Below are 22,310 nucleotides of genomic sequence, written 5' to 3' on the forward strand. Positions count from 1 at the left end.
TTCCCATGAAAGGAAGTTAAATACTCTTCTTCCCTCTTTCAGGAAATGCTGAAGCAAAGCCATCACAGATGTGTGACTAGGAACCAATAGACGGGTTATGCTCAAGGTGGGGCAAGGAGTGAGGGAAAAGAGATTGCTCTGCTGGAGGCAAAAAAACTTAGCAAAGGAAAAAACAAACAACAAAAACCTGCCACAAAGCCAAACAAAGATACTCAGAAACATGGGTAGAAGTTTCTACTCGAAGATCTTGTCCAAAAACCCTAGCAGTTCTCTGACAACTAATGGCATTACACTAGAAGTTTCAGTACTAAGGAGTTAAACAGCATTGTCCAAACTTAGCAAGAAATAGCTCCTACTTACATAGGAGCTTACAGGTGGATATTTCAGATGCTCCTCTTAGATGGCAAACATTGGTCTAAGTAGACTCTAAAAGCAGCTGAAACAACATCTTATACCTTTATAGAGTTTTCCACCTAATGTGCTTTAAAAGAATGTCAACTAGTACTCCATTGAGTGAGCCTCTTCAGAAAACAGCCACTAGGCTAAGCAAAATAATGGTTTATGGTCTTTGGGGTTCAGGGGAAACAAACCCAAAAGAGCTCAGGTTATCCAGTTTTGGCCAGGTTTTAGCACAGAAGGTTAAATTCCTGAGAAAGTTTATATAAAAACTGAGGATTCTATTGACTATAGCTTAGGGATATAAAAACTGACACTTCGTCATCTAATTACTGTTTAAAGCTCAGGAAGTCTACAAAGTTTTAAAAAGTTACAACGGGAAAAAAATTCAACATGACAGCAGATGCTTATTGGCAGACAGTGAGATTATTTGTTATTGGAAATAGATTAGCTTCTATTCCCCTCTGAAAGTTAGGAACTGATGTCAGAGATCACTTATGATGGGTTTCCAGTTTCATGCAAGACTTACTTTCCAATTAGCCTTACTCATAGATTAGTGCTGTAACCAAATTATTATATATGAGTAGTCTAGTAATAGTCAAAGTTTGACTGCTCATAAGCATACACAGAATACTAAGACACATCTAAAAGGTTAAGTCATCCTTGAAGACCTAGTACAAAAGGTAAGAAGTGGCCTCATCTACTTTTAATATTAATTTTCATATTCCCTTATTATTTTAAGAAATAAAGGCTATTGACATGAAGTCCAAGTATAACCAATATGTGAAAACAGATCATGGAAACATGTACTGTTCAAAATAACATTGCCCAAGAAATATCCCAATCTATTAAGCCAACAATCTTGTAATGTACACCTTAAGGTTTATTGATTGGTTAGAAGGTTAGCAAAGGGAAAAATACTGTCAATGTTACATTACAGGATAGTCACTGTGTTGCTTACTAAAACGTCGGACAGAGATTTGTTGAGATATCAGCTGTCTGCTGCATAGACTACTCTGACATTCAATAAGGTATGAAATGCTGCTCTTTAAATCTCTAATGGTTAACATGAAATCACTACTCTAATGTCAGAAAATGCTAATGCTCTAATAGCTCAAAAGATCTGTTAAAATCAAGTATGTTATATGCACAGTCAAGTTATAGGTACAGTGGATTTCATAATGCGAAACAAATTAAAGCATTAAAGACATGCATGCTTCAATGTTGTTTTATTATTTGAATTCCATTTCCAGAGGAAATGCAAGGCTTCATTTTTTTTCCTGATAAAACACATTCTATTGTCAAGCACCCAATTTTGTACCACAATATTTAGTAAGAGCATCCAGGAAAATATTTTGAATACCAAGTTCCTTAAAAGAATGGGTCTGCACTATAAGAAGTTCATGGAATTTCAACAGTTGACTCAGCTTTAATGCATCATATGAATCAGAAAATTAAGAATGAGTTTGAACAGTTTTCCAAAATAAATCTTGCATATCAAGAACACTAAGGTATACAACAGTAAATCCAGTGTTTTGTACCTATTCAAGCATGTACAGTAAATTAATTTGTCAAGTTGTGTGAACAAAGACAGCCCGGTTTATACAGCAGATGATCATTTTCAGTGAAAAAAAATGCTATTGATTATTTACCAACAGTACATTACACACAAATACATTTAGACCTTGAAACGACGATCAAATCAAACTACCATAAGTGTACTTTATCCCCCAGGTAGATTAATCCCCTTGAGTTTGCTGTTTGTTTCTTTTGTTTTTTCTTTTTTTCTCTTTTTTAAAATTTTTTTGTTTTATTTTTAAATAACATACATAAAAAGGAAAGAATTATTTACAAAAAAATACTGCTAGAGGCTCACATTTCTACCACATCAATACTTTCCTCTTCTTTTGACCTTTTCTATAATCTCAGCAGCATCTCCAGTAGTTTTTGAGTAACTATGTGCTGCTTAGGCTCCTTCTGCATAAAATCCATTGTTGATATATGCTGATTCAGTTCGTTGACATCTTTCAAACAACTTACATCCGAAAGCTTCTTGTTCTGTGAAATGGTTGGAAAGGCTTTTTTAAGGCCCACATCAGTATAGGTGGCTTCTGTTTAGATTTTTCTGGAAATAGCACTGCTTCAGTTTCAGGGGTAGGAAATCGTACTCTATACACTTCAGGGTAAGATTTCTGAAACTAGAAAAATACATCAATTTAAATGAAGAATTAATTCAAACTCGTAATATAAAAAAACATTAAAGTGCAACCTCCACCCATGAGATAGCAAAATTATTTCTCTAATGGACTTGCTCTACTTTTGTATATTTTATATATAAAATTAAGTTATATGGGTCTCAATTCATCACAGTACTTGTTTAAAAAAGTTAGAAATCCCCAAGAGTACCTACTATTTTAAATCTCAGTATTTGTCTAGAAGACTACATGTCTAAGACTTGATAAAGCTTTTTCAGTTAATATTTAAGACTGTGGAGGAACTTTTATTTACTTGCTTGAGCTGCTTCTTCTTGTCTTTCACAGATATTTCTTTGTTCATTGCGATTTCTTCCAATAAAGCTGCCAGTGGTTCTTGAGAGCCAGTTGCCCTTTGGTATTCAAATTCGTCTGTGCTGATTTGGTGACAAAATGATGGAGGAGGAAAAGTCCCATCACTATCAGCTCCAGTATATTTTATCTGAAGAAAGAGTGATAAAGACCAGCTATGTTTTCTGCAATAAATTTGCAAAAACTGGCTTAATCAAATTGACCACCTAAAGTCATTGAGAAGATACGGAGTAAATATCCAAAATTCTGCCTCCGATCTCCTGCACTGAGTGAGTTCTAGTAAGTCAAAAAATATGACACAAAGGAAGCCTGTTTAACTCTTGGAAGAAGTTAAAAGTTATTTTCTCAGTACAAATTTAAGGAGCAAGAAGTAAAAAGCAGCTTTGAACAAAACAAAATATGGTCTCAGGAATCCAAAAAAGAGTTACTAAAAAGCTGAACAAGTAAGGATCACTCAAAAAGAAAAACAGAACATTAATGGAAGTGCTTCTTTACCATTCACAGTTTTCCTCACTAGCACATAGTTCTCCATTCTACGGAGAAGATAGTGCTGACCAAGAGGAAAACACATTTTAGAGTTCTTGTCTCTAAACCATTCAAGATCAGTTAAGTTTCATTTAAATACACAGTTATGGTTGAATATCAGCAGTTAAAATTAATTAGCTCTTCATAAGCTGGCAGAGACAGAATAAAGTCTTTAAGAAATGTCAAACTTTGGAGCAGAAAGGATAAATTTGTTCTAGAAGCACAGAGGCATAGGAGGCTTTTTTTTTTTTTTTTACAAGATACCTACTTGAACTCTCTGGAGATGTACAACATGTTCCTCTATAGAAGATTTTAAGGTGGAAGGAACACTTAAGATATCTTGATAATTGTCCATGAGAAAAGATACTAGTTTAGCAGCAAGCAGTTCATCCAGGTCCATTTCATCCTTTGAGCAGAGAATACAACGGGAAAATGCCTGAACCATCTGAGATGAAAAAAAAAAGACATCACTATTGTATACTTTCTGTTTGGAGGTGGGGAATCAGACTGTATTTAAAAAGTGATGTTTCAGAAAATGATTTTAACAGCATAATACTTACCTTACTTCCCGCAGATCAATATTAATAAAAAAGTGTACAGTGATGTTATCCAAGTGCACTGAATATGGCTCTTGCCTTATATACATAATCTAATCCTGACTTTAGACTTAGAATGGCTGAACTCCACTTTATTATCAGGACTTCACATGGCTTTTCCAGTTAAACAGGGCACAAATATTTCAGAAATTTTTAAAATAACACAGGAATTTAATAGAAGTTAAGCACCAGAGGGAAAACTTAATACCAATATTTTGAAATCAAACTGAATTTCCAGTCCAGCTCACTTCATAAAGCCCCATGCTCAAGAATTCAGTCCGTGCACCAGCCACTTTTAACATTGGAAGTACAGCTGGTAATTAAGGTTTTCTGACATTTACCACAGACTACACTGCTGAATTAAACTTAGTATAAAATATTTAGACTGTAAAGGATTCACTTATAAAACATTACAACATAATTATTTTAATCAAAGAGTGTTTACTGTTAATTAAATTATAACCTTAGCTTTCAAGAATTTAATTATTTTAATAAAATACTATTCAGAGTTAATTTAAAACTTAATTGCTGTGGAACAAATTTAGATTATTGAGTGCTACTCCAGGATTTTTATGGAATGGCTCTACAGTAAAATTTTCTGTTACCTTTCTTGCAAAAGAGTTAAAACTTATCCAAAAGAAACACATGGTTTTAGCCAGTTGAAACTGCTGAGTTATGCTTAGTAGTTTCATAACAACATGTTGTCCCGAACATCAGTGATAACGCAACAAGTATCCCTACAGAAAGAAAGCCTTGCCTACACCTCTTGCCTTACACCATACATACCAAGGTTCTGGTCCTCACTGATTCAGAAAGAGGTGGCAAATCCTTGTTAAAGCTAATTCTTGCCATCATCCTCACCAACAGCTGTAGTTTTTTCCGATTTTCGGGTGGCAGCAGGAGACAAGATATCTGAAGAGCTTCTATGGCCTTGCTGTGCTTTTGCAGCAGACCTGGTTTATACAAGACCAAGAGATTGGGCGACATCTCTCAATTATATATTTCCGTAACATTTAACATGTCTAAATCTGTCTCCCTAAATTCCTTTCCTACTCGTTCAAGACTGCCTTAGACTTCCACTCCCCCAAAAGTTTAGGAAGATATCCCTAGAACTGGACTCACTTCCCACAGGGCATTGTGTTTAAGTACTTACAAGATTTCCTTCTGATGCATTGGGAGATATTAATAACTATGATCAACAACTATAGATATTTGTAGACATGAAAAGCTACCATAAAAATTTCAGTTCATCCTTTGGTTTTTTATAACCCTCAGCTCTAAACACAAGCAAGATGTATGCACAGATGTAGCAACCACATTAAAAAGTTAAGTCTGGGGAAACAATCAGAGAATCTAAATGAAACAGGTGCTTATGCATCAATGACAGTGTATGGGAATAGAGCGGAAGAATGGCAAGGAGGTTGGTTAAATGTAAATATGCTCAAGTGACTTGCAGCTGTCTGTAGAAAAAGCACATACATTACAATAATTGTTTTACTAACCTTGTATGCTTGATGAGTAGAACCTCTGTGTTAGATAACATAGGCCTGTGAGAAACCTTATCGTTTTGCCTGAGATTCCTGCTTTGTTGTGGGAAAGAGCAAGAGGCTGTGCCTGCTTGAAGCCTTGAAATACAGGTGAGCGCAGGCAGCCCAGTGATCTTCTACCAGGGCTGAACTGCCGCAGTGCCTGCGTCCTCGCTTGTGTTACCTCTGCATGGGAGCTTAGGTGCTACTTCGGACATCCTCCAGTAGAGAGGTAACTAAAATAAAACTTGCTCTTTGCAAATGCATTCGTGGCCTCTGGCTCTTCTTGCGACATGCCTGCCTTTGTTTACACAGACAGCTATGACACCACTGACATGTCCCTCACATACATTTGCCTAAATAGCACTAGAATCAGAACAGAAGAATATCTGTTGTCCAAGAAAAAGAAGTTAAAAAAGGAGCAACATTCAGTTTGAAGCAAGACTGTCAACTAACAAAGTATAAAAATACTAAATTCCAGAGGTAAAAATGTTATTCTGAATTCCTTTTTCACCTCAACAGTTTATTAAAAGCAATGTTGCTCCCACTTAAAGAAGCTCAGAAAAAAAGTGACAGGCTACAAAGCATGCTTGCTTTTCAACTCAGTTATTATTTTCTGAAATGTAACTATAAAATGTAGTCAAATATTTTCACATTTACTGTCTTTCAATGGGCCATCTGTAGCTACAGGATAGGCGAATGTGATATAGTGTGAACCCTTTAAAAGTATACAGTTTATAATTAAACTAGTTTCTTTAAAGCATTAGATTAGTTAATGTCTGTTCTGAATTCAAGCAACGAAGGATTTCAATTTCCTTTAGATGTCATATTGTCAAACAGTCCTTACAGCTCTAATCCTTTTTAATCTAGGCATTAGTCAATCAATTTCTAAAAGCTTACGTTAGTTTTTAAGACGTTTAGGCATTTGTAAAAAAAAAAAAAAATCTGTTAAAATCCATCTGTTATGTGTGGCAGTGCTACGCAAAGAACAGAGGCCTTTAAAAATTAAAGACAAGCAATGGAAGATTTTTAGACTAATGTGATCAAAAAGACACAAGAATAAAACTGCCTTGTGATATGAAATAAATTTAAATATTTAACTCTTCCCTCTGTAAAATAGACAGAAGAGGTCCTAAAGAAATCAGTTGTGATACTATTTGGGTATGGTAAATTAATTCTAGGACGTTAATTCAAAAGAATAATTTTTTCATTATATCCCAAACTACTTACCTAACACACTAACAAAAACATCAAAAAAATGAAATGTGAGAAGAGGTTCTTTCATCTGGCCAAAATAGTCCACTATGGTTTTGAAGACATCTCTTTCAAATCCTGAGTATGTAGGCTGCTTCAAATCTGAGCAGCTGGGCCCTACCAAAAAAAAAAAAAAAAAAAAAGAAAAAAAATAATTAAAAATTAATTTGCGGCCACCAACAAGATCGCCACCTACTTTCTACTCCAGCCAAGACAAATGCAACTTCAAGCGGAAAAAAACCAAACTTCGATTCATTCTTCAAAATATAAATGAATTGTATTGATCTATTGAATTGATTTATTTCCAGTAGGTCTAGTGAAAACACGTAGATGATGAAATATATTAATAGAATAGTTAAACCTATATATATTTCATTTAAGTAAGCTGCACTAACAGGACAGCATATACTGGGCTCATCATTTTGAACTTTGTTTAAAGCAGTGATGAGGAAAAAGTATTGACTGTGAATATACATGGGATTTGATGAAGGAGTAAAGGCACAGCCAGTTCAATTGATTTTTATGAGGGTGGTTGCCTTTTTTTTTTTTCCCTTCCTGAATTTACTTACAGTTTGCTAGACATTTCATCGCTGATAATATCCAGTGAGGTAGTTCCTCTGCATGGAGGAGAAACATAAAAATTAAAAGGAGAAAAAAACTGAGAAAAATGTTAAATGTAACATAAATGCAAAGCTGAAAATTCTTCAAGAAGTTCCTCCTGTACAGCAGATCAACTGAATGCGAAGGCAGGCTATACCTTTATGTGAGATCGAGCTTGAATTACATTCACACTTTACTACCTTGAGTACTCAATATCAACCAGATACGCCTACTGCTCTTACAACTCAAGCAGCAAAATGGATCACATCACAAATACTTAACCTGCCCTGCAAAAATCAGCCAAACTAATTCAAGCTACACCTTCAGTAGTGCATTACAGCGAAGTGTTTACTTTGCGCTGAAGATGCTCAAAAGCACTCATACATCAGTTCTGTCATTTCTTCAAGGAGGAAGTTAATATCTTGAGGTGCTCCAATAGTCTTTAAAATAAACATGTATATGCTCTGGAGAAGGTTTCACTCACAAATCAAACAAGGTTCCAATCTCATATTTCACTTCTCTACAAACCTTGTAGAAAACATTGTGGCAATAATATTGTAAGTCATATATTACAGCAGCAAAGATGCTTTACTTTCTTCCTGATGTGCAACAGTTTTAAACTTGGTACTCGTCAAACACACTGACTGAAAATTCAAAATTGAGAGATTTTAAGCATCTGCCAGTGTACAATTTGAATATTTCCCAATTTTTAATACATATTTTTCTTATGTAAACACTCCTCTTCAGGCAGCTAAGTGCTGGGCTGACAAAACCCACTTGAAGTAAATAATATCTCTGTCTTTATAAATCAAAAGTTGCTGCCCTTTCACCTCCATCTTTCAACCCCGCTAAAGTAGAAATATGTCTAAGAGAGTAAATATGGAATAAACACTGATTCTTACTATTGGGATGTCAGAGGACAACAATGGCCTACTTTATAAAGGCTTTAGTATAGATGTGGTCATGCAAGTATGAAGATGCTACATGTTAGTATAGATTAGAACAAATACTTTTTAAATACTAGTAAACTACAATATAAAGTAGTTAAGTGAAAACTTCTAAAATACTCACTTGATTTGTCTTCTAAAGTGACAATCCCTTGCTTATTTACATTGTATGCATTTTGGACTATATGCTTCGAATTCACAAGTTTTGTGTCTAACACTTCATCCAGAGAATCCAAACCCAAGACCTTTTGTAACCTGCAAAAAGACAAACACATTGTTCATACACCATCTAATCTGAAAAAAGCAAACATGTAGTCTTAGGATAGCTACGATTCTGAAGAGATGTCTCGATTTCACAGAATCATAGAATATCTTAAGGTAGAAGGGACCCCTAAGGATCGAGTCCAACTCCCTGCTCCTCACAGGACTATCCAAAACTAAACCATACGACCAAGAGTGTTATCCAGACAACCCTTGAACTCTGACAGGCTTGGTGCCATGACCACCTCCCTGGGAGGCTGTTCTAGTGACTAACCACTCTCTGATTGAAGAATATTTTCCTAGTGCCCAATCTGAACTTCCCCTGACACAGCTTCATCCCGTCTCCTCGTGTCTGCTCCTGGTCACCAGATATCAGCAACCCCCCCTCCACTGCCCCACATGAGGAAGCTGTAGGCTGTGATGAGGTCACCCCTCAGCCTTCTCTTCTCTAAGCTGAGCAAACCAACTGACTTCAGCCGCTCCTCTTAAGTCTTGCCCTCCAGACATTTCTCCATCCTGGCCCTCCTCTGAACACACTCTAATAGTTTGATGTCCATCTTATATTGAGGTGCCCAAAACTGTGTGCAGCACTCAAAGTCAATACGCATGCATCACTCAGGACAATAACCTCCCTCAGCCAGTTGGCAATGCTGTGCTTGATGGACACAGTTGGCCCTTTTGGTTGTCAGGGCACACTGTTGGCTCATGTTCAACTTGCCATCAACCCAGACTCCCAGATCTCTTTGCATGGGGCTGCTCTCCAGCCTCTCTTCCCCCAGTTTGTACATATAACCAGGATTACTCCATCCCAGGTGGAGAATCCAACACTTTTGCTTAATTTCATACACTTGGTGATTACCCAGCTCTCTGGTCTGTCGAGATCTCTCCATAAGGCCTCTTTACACACAAGGGAGTCCACACCTCCTCCTAATATAGTATCATCAGCAAACTTACTTAATGCATGCTCGATTCCTGCATCCAGATAATTTATAAAAACATTAAAGAGCACTGGCCCTAAAATTGAGCCCTAGGGAATTCCACTGGTGACTGGCCACCAGCCTGGTGTAATCCCATTTATTATAACCCTTCGAACTCGACCTGTCAGCCAATTGCTCGCTCAGCACATTATGGACTTCTCTAGCTGTGTGCTGGGCATTCTGTTCAGAAGGATACTGTGAGAAACAGTATCAAAAGCTTTGCTAAAATCCAAAACCACCACATATACTGGTTTCCCTTGGTCAACTAGATGGGTGTTCTTGTAATAAAAAAAAATTAAGCTGGTTAAGCAGGACTTTCCCCTATCCCATTGGGCCCACAGATTTATGTGCATGCAGCTGGAGCAGCAAGTCTTGAACAAGGTCAGGGTCAGCTGGCAGTTTATCATCCTCCAGTCACAGACTTCCAGGACAGGTCTCTGGGGGTCCCAGTGCCGACTATGGGTGTGGAAAACAGAGGTGAAGAAGGCGTTAAACCTCCACTTTGTCTGTGTCCCTGTTTGTGAGGTGACTGACTTCTTCAAGCAGTCGACCAATGTTATCCCCGACTCTCCTTTTGTTATTAGCAATTTTAAAAGGCCTTTTTGTTTCCTTCAGAGTGCTGGGCAGCTTGAACTCTAATCGAGTTCTGGTCACACTAGTTTTCTCCCTACAGTGGTGAACAGAATCTCTGCAGTCCTCCCATGTTGCCTGTCCTTGCTTCCAATGTCCATACGCTTTCCTTTTCCACCAAAGTTCTAGAAGATTCCTACTCAGCCTACTAGCCTTCTGCCCTGCTTGCTTGACTTCCCATGCTTTGGAATTGCCTGCCCCTGCACTCTTGAGAGATGGCTCTTAAAAAATGACTAGCATTCATGGACTCCAATACCTTCAAAAGCAGATTCCCAGGGGGCCTTTACTAATTAGCTCCTTTTGCAGGCCAAAATCTGCTCTTACCATTTTCAGGGGCAGATGTTTTGCTGGCAATTTTTCTTCTATTGACAATTATTTGAAACTCAACTACTCTGCGGTCACTGTAACCAAGAAAGGCACCAATCACCACTTTTCCCAAAAGTCTCTCTCTATTTATTATACAAACAACAAATCTCTGAGGGTACCTTTCCTAGTTGGGTCCCTTAGTACCTGCACCAAAAAGTTATCTTCAACATGCTTCAGAAATGTTCTGCACCTGTGTCCACTGTATGATATTCCCAGTTGATGTCTGGGAAGTTAAAAATCACACATAAGGACAAGAGTGGTTGATCTAGAGACGGGCCTTAATCCCTCGTAGAATAATTTATTGGTGTCGTTGTTCTGGCTAGGCGGTCAATAGTAGACTCCCACAACAACATCCACTTTATTTGCTTTCGCCTTCATCCTTACCCAGAGGCTCTCAACCATGTCATTGCTGACTGTAAGCACCACACAATCCAGTCCCTCAATACAGAATCACCTCTCTGTCTTGCCTGTCCTGCGTAGCCCTCCTGAGGAGCCTATAACCATCCATCAAAGCACCCCAGTCACAGTACTCACCCCACCATGTTTCGCTTATGCCAATGGTGTCATAGCTCTGGAACCACACCAAAGCTTCTAGCTCCTCTTGTTTATTCCTCATGAGGTGCACATTAGTATAAAGGCATTCCAAAGTGCTCCAGTGCAGTCAGCACATTGTGCAGCAGCCTGAAGGAGCTCGCTAGCACACTGTCCCTCAAACATTGATGTGCTGCCCTCAGAGTTTCTCTCTAGTGATGCTGGTTTTATGCCTTTCCCTCTTCAAATCTAGTTTAAAGCTTTTTCAATGAGCCCTGCTAACTCCTCCAAAAGATTATTTTCTCTCTTTGAGACAGACGTACCCCATCTATTGCCAGCAGGCCTGGTGTCATGTAGACCAACCCATGACCAAAAACCCATGAACTCTGCCAGTGACACCAGGCTCAGAGCCAGGTATTAATCAGCTAGGTCTTCCTGTTTCTTTCCTCATCATTCCTTGCAGCTGGAAGGATAGAGGAGAACACTACTTGCCCTCCTGATCCCTTAACTAGTCATCCCAAGGCCCTGAACTGTTTCTTGATTGCCCTTGGACTTTTTATTACAACTTCATCACTGCCTACATGAAAATAAAAATCAATAATGGACAATAAAACAAAGGCCATACCAGGGGGTAGGAAATTTTCTCATCACTTCTTTAACCTGGACCGCCAGGGAGGCAGTAGACTTCTCTAAGAAGTGAGTCCAGTCTGCATATTGGGACTTCTGTTCCCTTCATGAGAGAGTCTCCTATGACAATGACTGGTCTCTTTTTCTTTATGGAAGTGGTGTTGATGCAGGGTGTGGGCTGACTTAACCTTGGTAACACCTCAGACCCAGATGAACGATCCCCATCATCATTGTTCGGTTCCACTTGCAGAGGCTCATACCTATTATGCAAGGGCATCTGGGAAGGTGGAGTAGTCATGGAGGAGATGCACCTGCTGTGCAGGGCAGGATTTGTTGCCGTTGCCTCCTGTCCCTTAAATCACCGTGTTCAGCCAGGTGGAGAGAGGATAGGGAATCCTCTGTATCATGCATCCTGTCTGCCTGACAGGTCTGTCCCAGGGAAGGCAGGGTGCAGTTCCAGTAATCTATCTCTTTCAGGCTCCCCGATACTCCTCAGTCTATTCACCTCCTGGAGCTCTGCCACTAAACAAAGGAAATGCCCTACCTGGATGCACTTCCCACAGGTGTGCTCACTACAGCTGGCCTGTACTGGTGTAAGAGTAGGACACAGCCTTCAGCCTGGCACCTGGGTGGCAGTGTTTTCCCACTGGAGCTCTATCTGGGAAGCTGCATCACTTGTAGCAGACAGAGAGTATTAGAGAGGCCACAGCTTTCTGCCAAGTGGATATCATTGCTCCCTGCTCAAGCTGGCAGACCTTCAGCACCCTTCCTCTGAGTCCTTCTGTGCAAAATGCCACACAAACTGCCACGCCACACCCTGTTTGCAGTGTCCTTGCTCACTAGAGCTCTGTAAGGACTTCATTTATGTAGCGGAGGACTTGGCTGCCATTACTCCTGGGCCTACCCAAATCTCATCAGCCACTGTCACGTAATCTGCAGGCTCCCAGTGGGTCTCTCAGCTCCCCAGAGGTTACTCCATTTCAGGAAACTCCCCTGTGCACTGCACTAAAGCACTTGGCTAAGGATCATGCCAGCACTGGAGCTGCTTACCTCAGCACCAAGTTTATTACATAGAGATAATGTGCCAGGTTTAGATATAAGTAATCACTAGTAAGGCATCAATTGTGCTGTAAAAATAGCTAATTTGTATTATTTTTTTTCCTTCTGCCTTAATAGTCTAAAGCAATGCCTTTAACTTAGCATAGGATATTCCTTTTGGAAGTAGTAAAGAATATCTGAATATCAAAGCCTTCTGCACTCAATTAGCTATTCCATTTCTTATCTCAGATGAAGTAGTGTACTTGTCATCAAAAGGTTTCATGGTATTGTGCTTCTTCAGAAGTGCATCTATTTCACAGCAACAAGAAAGAGAAAGACTCAGGAAAAAAGTGAGAACAAGAGAAAGCCCACACAAAAAAAGGACTTATGTAACACAACAGCTAAAAGAAAAGTCAAAAGGTATTAAGCACAATAAAGGTTCTTTGCAAATCTTATTTGCTGAATTCGTTAGCCAAATAACAAGTGCTGTAGTTAGTTAAGCCACTATGGCTTTGACGGCAGTGATGAAAGGCGAGTGGGTGAAATTACAAGCAATACCAGAGAAGACTATTACCTATTACACAGTTTTGCTCTGACAGCAAATGGCTCGCAATCATACTCACTGTGACAAAGTCATGGATTTCCATATCTCTTCTATATTTGTTTGTGTTAGCTCTCTGCGGAACACAAGTTTGCATGCCGGTGTTTCCCCTATAGCTATACTGTGTCGCTTGTACCACATCTCAGAGTTCTGAAATCAGAAAAAACACTCCTCATTAACTGGTGACTTTTCAAGTATTAAACAGTGTAATAGCTTTATAATAAAGGATGGTCCCTGTTACAAGTATTTAAAATATCCCTAAATTCTAGTAAAGTCTCCAGGATACAAGTGAGTGTTCAGGTTTCATAGATGTGGAGCATCTCTTCTCAGTCACGTGACTTGTCCAAAGCTGAAAAATTATGTGTTGTCAGAATAGCCACTAAAATTCAGGAGTCAATGGCCTCTAGTCTTATGTTGAGATCCTTGCCATGATTAAAATCAGTTCAGCCCACTTGTTTTCAACTACCACTCTAAGATTAAACAAATTTTGTGGAAAAAATATTGAAGAATTATTAGATGAGATATCAAAGACTGATATTTATCCTTGTTGAGCATATATTGACCATAACTAAACTTTGTTCATTAGCAGTTTCTATACATGAAGAAAGTAAAAGCAAAGAGCTACAGCTGAAGACACCCATCGTATCTAGTCTACCATCATAACAGAATAAAGTAAAACAGAGAATGCAAGAGATGACTATATTTTACTCAGCCTTCATATCCAAGCTTGATGCTTGAAGATTATCATCAACATACTGACAGTTGGACATAAAATACAGTTTGTATCAGCAATATATTTTCAAGGCAAAACACCTAATCATTCCCAGTTCTTTGATACACATCACAGAGTAGTCCTAAAGCACATTAACGGTATACCTTGGGATCATAATCAAACCACAAAATACACTCCAGGAATGCCTTCAGTTACTCCAAGCACTAATCATCTTGTCATTCCATGACACTAGGCTAGAGCTAGTTCGAAACAAATAGCACCTGCTGAAATTACTATCTGGTCTTCCACATCAGTATTTTGCAACCCAGACACATGCCCATCAACCCCCACACAGCCAATAAGTGCTCTGATGAATGCTGGAGCTATTTAAGGCGTCACCACTCTCCACTACCTGTCTACTTTGCCCTTTCAGTGGAAGCTATACCTTTCTATAAAAGCACCAGCAGAAAGAAGCTTATGCATTTGCCTCAGTTACTTCAACTTACAGTCCACTGTATTAACCCAAACTGCCAATCAAAGAGATTTTGAGCTATGCCAGACTGTATGCTGTCACATCTGAGTCACATGTATAAAGGCAGTCTTGCTAATTCTTATCAGGCCAGCATACTTGGATGGATATTTAAAGCAGACAGTTGGAGGCTGAGACGTGTTAAAACTGCAGCAGATACTTGCTCGGTAACTAAAATACTCTATTCTCTTTACTTGTCTTTGGCACTATCTTTTCTTTATTCCTTCTTAATCTTCTGCCTGCTATTGAAGTTCTGAGGACTATGCTTTTTTCTCTTCAGAAGCCTGCTGTACCTGAAAGGTAAACTCAATCTGCACATGAGTAATTGAATTTCAAATAGAGAATAAGCATTCATTCAGGATTTCTAAATGTCCACCAAAATGGTAGGAGCTACTTTTCCAAACAGACTATTGATCACGAAAAAGTCCAAAGCTAATGTCCCAAACTGAAGAGCATTAATAAAAAGGCCAAAATTATCACAAGAGTCCCAAGAGTCCACAAAATATGAGAACATTCACATACAAGATACGTTGAATGAAGGGTGTAGAACACACAGAACTCCAGAAGCCTAGGCTTTAAGATGTCTAGGTGCCAAGAACAGACACAATTTTGGTTTACTAATAAAAGCAACAGTTTTTTCAACAATTTTACAAGGGCTGGATCAATCCAGTTAAGTATGAGGCAGGATAATTCTCCAAGCTCACAAAGGGTAACAATGAAACCAGGACCACTTCTCCTTAGCTACAATATATATGGAAAAAGGAAATGAAATCACCAACTACCTCAAAGCAGCTAGGAAGGAGTAATACTGTATGTAATCTGCTAAATGAAGTGTCCGAATAAGAGTTACAGTGTAAATGACAGTAAAGTAACTAATTTGTCTTGTAGTATAATACATGCTTTACTAGTATTTGAGCAAACTGGAATGCAAGCATACTGTCAAATACTGTCAAATACAGCTGTGCTGAACTTAAGGATGCTCAGGACATTGCGATCTATAGCAGAAAGAACACTCAGAGCCAAAACCCCCAGCAAATCATTAAGAACAACTTTTCTTCACATACATTTAAAATAAAACTATTTTGCATTTAATTCTATAACTATTTTGTGCCACAAAGTGATCATTAGCCCAGTCTTGCTTTCCAAATGTGCTTACGTCCAGGGAAGAGAAAACTGAATGCCTTACCATTGTGACTGATTTCACTGGGATGTGCTCTTGGGAAGTGCCAGCCTTCGGTTCATTCCAGTCTGGAAATTTAATAACTTCCCTTCCACATGAAGGTTTCTTTGGATATGGCTTCAGCGGTGAAGAAGGAGGAAATCTACAATTAGAGAAGATTTATAAAGCCTCTGAACTCCACCCAGTTCCATATTTACCAATGCAAAACTGTAGTAAGCCTTCACATGCAAAAATACAAATGCCTTGAACATCCACAGTACAACCTGGTTGCCTGGGGATCAGTGTTAAGTGACACATAAAACATCCGAAGGTGTCTTGCTTGGCATTCATCTGCTGCTTTGGAGCAGTTCAGGTCCATTGTACCTCCCATGACACAGCTGAGTTTTGAGTGGACATCTGATATCCCAGAGCACCTCAAAGAGCACCAGCTGGCTATGCTTAGACAAATGACTCAGGTCTTCACTAGAAGACATTGATTCTGCTGAAAAAGCTGTAGATGATTTTGCCCACAATGAGTACACTGCTAGCATACATGTCCTAAAGCCACATGACATGCCATAAAGCTACATGACTAAGCCACATGACTAACGCTTGGATTTAATTCGTGTGCATTGCAAGCGTCCACATAAAATTTTGTCCACATTACAATGTTGTCCCATGTTCACAAGCGTTCTGTGTGAAGATCCTATCCTGTAGTTCTTTTCTAGAGTCTTTTTCCAGCTGGTTGTGCAGGAAATCCATTCACTTTTCAAGGCATTTCAAGAAGCACCTTGAATAAATTAGCAGAAATAAACCCTAAGCTAGCCCTTGAAGAATGGTTCTATGAAAACAAGAAAAACAAACTATCCCAGATCACATTCAGCTCAGTCACATCTCCAACTTGACCTGAATTAAATTACTGCCAAACCTAGGTCAAAGCATGTACCAAGGGATTAACGGCAGCACATCAGAAGGACAAATCAGTTTAAAGGCAACATATCATCAGACAGGCCCAGATCAGATCTTGTTTACCTGCACTCGTAGGTTTTAGATGCTGAGATTCCTTATGCTTCAAGAAATTACTTCAGCCTCCCTCACTCTTTTAATCAGAATGTGAAAGACTGTCATGTTTGTGACCTTGCAACGATAGCATGCATTTATATCATACCAGAAAGATTCTCATGCTCAAGAAGTCCTCAAGTTTTCTGTAGGATGTAACCCTATCCACTCAAGGCAGTTCCAACATTTAATTATTTTTTTAAATTAGTTTTGTATCACAGTTTTGTTAGTTCAGTAGTTACACTGCACTGGTTAAACATGTTATGGTTTTGACCATGCACAGTGAGCCCATTTGGTATATTCCACAACACTCAACAGAATCTCTGCAATACGAGGAGATGTCGCTTCCTTTGGACAAACCCTGGGGAGAAGCAATAAGCACCTTGCACCAATCCTGAAAAACTTACTCTGTGTTTTAAAAGTAACCCAGATTACATTGTAGATTTTCAGTTGTTGAGTGTTCTCAACTATTTTTCAGTTATTTGTTATTTCTTAGACTTTAATATTATAACATCTGCAGCCTTTTTTCCTTTGCTTTACAGTATTCTCAACAGTTCATTGTTTCCCCTCCAGTTCTTCACAATTCTTAGCTTTATGTCATTTGCTGCCCTGATTCTCAACCAACCAGTAAATGAATGAGTTCTCACAAGCAGAAAAAGGAGGTACGTTCCTTTTTTCAGGTAGCACTACAGCAAGATTTAGATAGACACAAGTTTTTGGATGAACAAGAAAAAGCCTCTGATTTTATTACTAACAAAACGTTACCTAAAGCTAGCAACTGAGGAGTGTTTCAAGGCTAACATGTTGACATTAGCATGGTTTACAGCCAGCAACACTAGTTTTAGGAGTTTATACAAGGAGGAAATAGAAATACCTGTTTGTGTGCAGGTCAATGGACAGAGAAACAGGTCAACTCACACTGGCGTCAATGGTATAACAAGTACCACAGCTGAATTATTGGAAGTTTATTAGCAATGCAAGCATATTAACGCTTTTGCTTTCAATGCAATTCCTTAGATTCCAAAAAATGTAAAGCCTGACAGCTTCCAAAACCGTAACTTCTCGTTTATTATTGTAGACTACACTGAGCTAGTAGGTCAGGCCATACAGACAAATAGTTTTTGCTGTTTTCAGAAACCACACTAGTTCTCACCTTCACATTTAATACTTGCCCAGTACTCACAGGCAAAGCAACATTCGGCAACACCTCTTTTGCACACTCTGTGGAGTGAATAAGAGCAGACAACTACACTTGCACGCAAAGTTAAAGAATGACACAACTGTGCAACACAGTGTATGGTTACAGTAAATAAACACAGGAATTTATAGAAAGGTATGATGCACATCAAGGTTTCCAGAGTAAGCACTGTCAGCGGAATTAAAAGTGGCTTTTATTGCTACCAGTTTCAACTTACTGAGAAACGTATTTATGCTGTAACATTAGCGAAGTCCACCAGAGGGAGCCGCGAGGACATTAAATAAATGAATAAAGGCAGGCTGGAAAACTATGTTTCGCTCCATGAATAGCTGAAAAGCTTGATTTAATACTAAAGGCTAAACACAAAACCATGAGTAGCATAGGCAGTTTATTTATGCACCAAGCCCAGTGGGAAAAAGCTGGCTCCAATTCAAGTTGTGTGAAAGTTATATGCAGTTTTAGTAAAAAAACTGTTCAATTAGTAACTTAGTTATCTTTTGAATGGAAGGTGGAGGAAGAAGAACGTCATTAGGATAGCTATAACAAAAGACCTCTCCTGTTCAGTGGCAGACCATTAGGCAAAGCATGTAGAAAATGAAAAACACAGAAATATTTCACCCAACCAACTTCCACAGTCTGCAGCTCAGGAAAAGTCATAGCTGAAAATACAAAGGAGAAAAGGATAAAATAATTTGAATGTGTCACCATGTCAATGCAAAACAAACACAAACACAACAAACCCAAACCAAAGAAATATAGCATAATACCAGTGGTTACCAAAATTTTGACAAAGAAGCAATGTCCAGAAAGGAGACAAAGTACTTAACACCTATGGCACCACCGGAAAAAAAAAACGGTGCAGGTAGCGGTGTCCTGAGAATAGACAGAGCAGGACTGGGCTAGGAACATATTAAACCAGTAACACACGTATAACCATGTGCTGTACCAACAACTAATTGCTTTTCTAGCTCTGTTTAAACAAGTTAAAAGCCCACTCCATGCTACTCCTTCACATTTAACCTTCTCCAAGCCAAAGTCAAGACGCAAGGTCCTTTGCAGTTCTTGTCTTCCGTGCCTGTTTTCTAACATGAACTACTGGATGATTAGGTAAACTAACACAATATCTTACTGTTCTATAGAAGTCATTAGCAGATGGCCAGAGAAGAATTTAAGAACAGGACAAGCATACGTGATACTTCTTCAGCACCTTTTCTCAGTCCCCAGTCATGTTCAGCTCACAGACAGTATATATTGCTTTGAGATACTTAGCAACGGACTATCTTGGGTGAGCTTCTCAAAAGATCTTCAGATACAAGTCCTTTGATACACTGGGTCCTTCAAATTTGAGTCCCAAATTCTAAAATTTAACATTTTCCTTGATTGTTACATGGAATTTCCCTTTATGGAGCAAAATTTGGAGAGACCATTGTTTTTTTTATCCCCGCCTCCCCCCGCCCCGTTTATTTAAAATTTCTTTCATTAAAGCTGATTAAAACTGGTTTGAATTCTATACATGCAAAACATATTTTGTAAATATATATATAAAATATACATAACTTATTTGGCTGGGAAGCTGTAGCATTCAGTGTTGTTTCCTTCAGAAGGCAGGCTAAAAATCAGCTACCACTTTTACAGAAAGTTGAATCAGTGCTAATTAATATATTACTGGAATTAAATACAAATCCGATCCAATCTGACTGTAAACCAATTGAACTTCAGTGGAATAAGTTTAACATAAACCACGGTTCTTTTGTAAGAACCTGTCTTGACTCAAGTGTGTTTACGACAACGTAAAAGGATTACATCATACATATCTCTCACTTTTAAATTATTCCAAGCTAATAAATTAAATTAGGAGAGTAATAAACAATGGCACTTACAGCATGGGTGTACAGACTAGACAGAAAAAACACTAAGGCAGACTCTACAAACAAAGTAGTTAAGATCATAGAGCAAAATGAAAAATTGACTTTATCCACATCAAGTGCAAATTCAGTATTGCATACATTTTCCCAAGAAAATATTAAGAAATCATTAGGAAAACAAAACACCACATAAAATTTAAGTATATAATCATAGATATAGTAAGTAGAAACACAGCATTATTGTTGACCTGTTTTCCCTATCACTGTGCATTATTTTCCTTTGTTAACAAGCCAACAGTTGAGAGGCTAAACAGGGATAAGTAAGCAAGCCTCCTTGAGAATGAGTGAATAAAACACTGTCTCTTCTAAGACCATTTCAATCTCCAAACCAAAGAGTGTAGGAAAAGTTCGTATCATTAATGGCTTTCAATCTCAGAAGGTCTTCCTCTTCTCTAAGAAGGATTAGAAACAGCATCCAAAATAGTCAGGGCACTGGGGGAGAGGGAAGACAACTGGAGATGGATGCTCAGTGGCATCCTCACTTCCTTCACTGTCTTCTTGATATGCACTCTTCCAACACTGACAAACCTGATGTCTACCAATAGCAAACAGAATTCACCACTTTGTAAAAGATGCAAAAGCTTCTATTAGTATTCATAGAATGTAATAAAGTAAAAGTGCCCTTCAAAAATATTTAAATACAAACAAGAAAAACAAAAAATCCCAACACGCACACACAAAAAGACCAAGACAAATATTAAATCATGACAGTTGCCTATCACTAAAGAATATGCAATCTTTAGAAGGAAATAAAGGAAGACACATTAACACCTTTTCAAAGGTATTCTACAAAAACATTTGTAAGAACAAGATACAAGAGTTGTTACTCCCTGTTTCCAAAAAACCAGAATTTTTCAGTCACCGTATAGAGGTTTACCTATATAAATGGCCATCATCTTGAAAGTCTTCTTTGCCCCATCTTCCTTTAATATCTTCAATAACATGATTTTTCAGGAATTTTTTAAGCAGCTTAACCGTTTGATTGCGAGTTACTTCTGGGCCAAAGTTTTGATTAGAGCCAAGCAGTTCATGTAAACAGTCCACTGCCTCTGATGCTTTGAAGCAACGCTCGTAGCTTTTGAAGCGACAACGATGCTTCCGTAAAGGCATCTCGGCACGAAAAAGTTCTATTATCTCGTTCCACTGGGGAAGAAGAACAAAGCAAACCGTTAAGGAAGCTCTCCTCCCAGAAGCATTGTAGTTGTACAAAGCGAGATCTAAATGCATCCAGATCTGAATGCAGACCGACGTTTTTGGTTTGTTTTGGTTTTTTTAATCGCTGAAACCTAAAATTACCATTTAAACAGTTGAGATCCGAGAGCAAACACCAGATTTAGGAAGCTGAAAGATCTAGAGTCCCATACCGCCTACGGCTCTACGGATACAGCTTTAACCTCGCCCTGGCTTTTAACTTGACAAAACGTTGGACTAAAGCTCCACGGTACCGAGTTCTGCCGTCGCTCCAGTCACCTGGGGGGCACAGGTCCAGCCGCCCCGCACAGACTCAGCGTGGGGAGCACCAACAGTCGGGCGGCAGCTGGGGATCGTCCCACCGGGTCCCGACGGTGGGCCGGCTGCCCGGGGCAGGCCCAGGGCCCGCCCGGGTTGCCGGCGCTTGGCCCTCAGGTCGCAGAGATCCGGACAGCGGGGTAGGCCCAGGCGGCCAGACTGCCCCGAGGCAGCCGGCCCGTACCCAGGAGACCCTACAAGTCGCTGTCGGGCACAGAGGCCGCAGCCGGTCGAGGTAAGGCTACACAAGGGACAAAGGCAGAGACGGGGCACCCCAGCCCCGTGGGGCACTCACCAGCCGGGTGGCGCGGTAGGGCCCGGGGCCGACGAGCCGCGGCTCCATGGACGCAGCCGGGCCTCCCCGTCTCCACGGAAACCAGCAGCCGCCCGCGCCGCGCCCGCCGACCGTTTGAATCCGAGCCCGAGAGGTGCCGCCTTCGCCTATTGGGTGGCAGCGGCGGCACGTGACGGGCCTGCACCGCCCTTGATTGGCGGTGAAACCGCGGTGGCCCGCCCCCTCCCCCGCCCTCCCGCCCGCGGCGGGCAGCGCGGAGGGGCGGGGTCCTATCGCCGCCGTCGCCCGGCCCCTGTGCCCCCCGCCGCAGCCCCGCGCCGGCCCCCTGCCCTGCCACAGGCTCCGGGGCCGCTGCCCCGCGGCGGTGCCGCTGACAGGCTTCCGCGCGTGCTCACGCTCCTCAGCCGGAGGGCGGGAAACAACGCCGCGGGCTGGCGGGCGGGGCACCGGCGGAGAAACTCGACTGCCCCCGGGCAGGCGGAGGG

At 39.9% G+C, this 22,310-nt stretch overlaps 1 protein-coding gene across 2 annotated transcripts; it reads right to left on the reverse strand.

Moving 5' to 3' along the window:
- Positions 1-2,432: 2,432 nt before the first annotated feature.
- On the reverse strand, positions 2,433-21,873 carry DEPDC1B (DEP domain containing 1B). Of its 2 annotated transcripts, XM_065657405.1 has the most exons (11): positions 21,826-21,873; positions 20,899-21,164; positions 15,867-16,002; positions 13,462-13,589; positions 8,533-8,663; positions 7,431-7,478; positions 6,838-6,978; positions 4,868-5,034; positions 3,754-3,930; positions 2,905-3,090; positions 2,433-2,594 (listed from the first exon to the last, which is right to left on the reverse strand). In XM_065657405.1, exons 1-11 carry the CDS (start codon positions 21,871-21,873, stop codon positions 2,433-2,435), a joined length of 1,590 nt encoding a protein of 529 aa, XP_065513477.1. The 2 variants fall into 2 exon arrangements, with proteins under 2 accessions (XP_065513477.1, XP_065513478.1); XM_065657406.1 differs by lacking the exon at positions 2,905-3,090.
- Between the last annotated feature and the right edge of the window lie 437 nt (positions 21,874-22,310).

Source organism: Caloenas nicobarica, chromosome Z, assembly GCF_036013445.1.
Source record: "Caloenas nicobarica isolate bCalNic1 chromosome Z, bCalNic1.hap1, whole genome shotgun sequence".
Classification (NCBI taxonomy): Eukaryota; Metazoa; Chordata; class Aves; order Columbiformes; family Columbidae; genus Caloenas; species Caloenas nicobarica.

What these genes read in the sequence shown, in the direction of transcription:
- DEPDC1B (XM_065657405.1), bottom strand. Translation starts at nt 21,873, where the DNA reads ATGGAGCCGCGGCTCGTCGGCCCCGGGCCCTACCGCGCCACCCGGCTG. An exon ending in CAGTGAAATCAGTCACAATG is followed by an intron (nt 13,590 to 15,866) that starts GTAAGGCATTCA and finishes TTCTGATTTCAG; the next exon opens with AACTCTGAGATGTGGTACAA. An exon ending in TGTTTTTGTTAGTGTGTTAG is followed by an intron (nt 5,035 to 6,837) that starts GTAAGTAGTTTG and finishes TGTATAAACCAG; the next exon opens with GTCTGCTGCAAAAGCACAGC.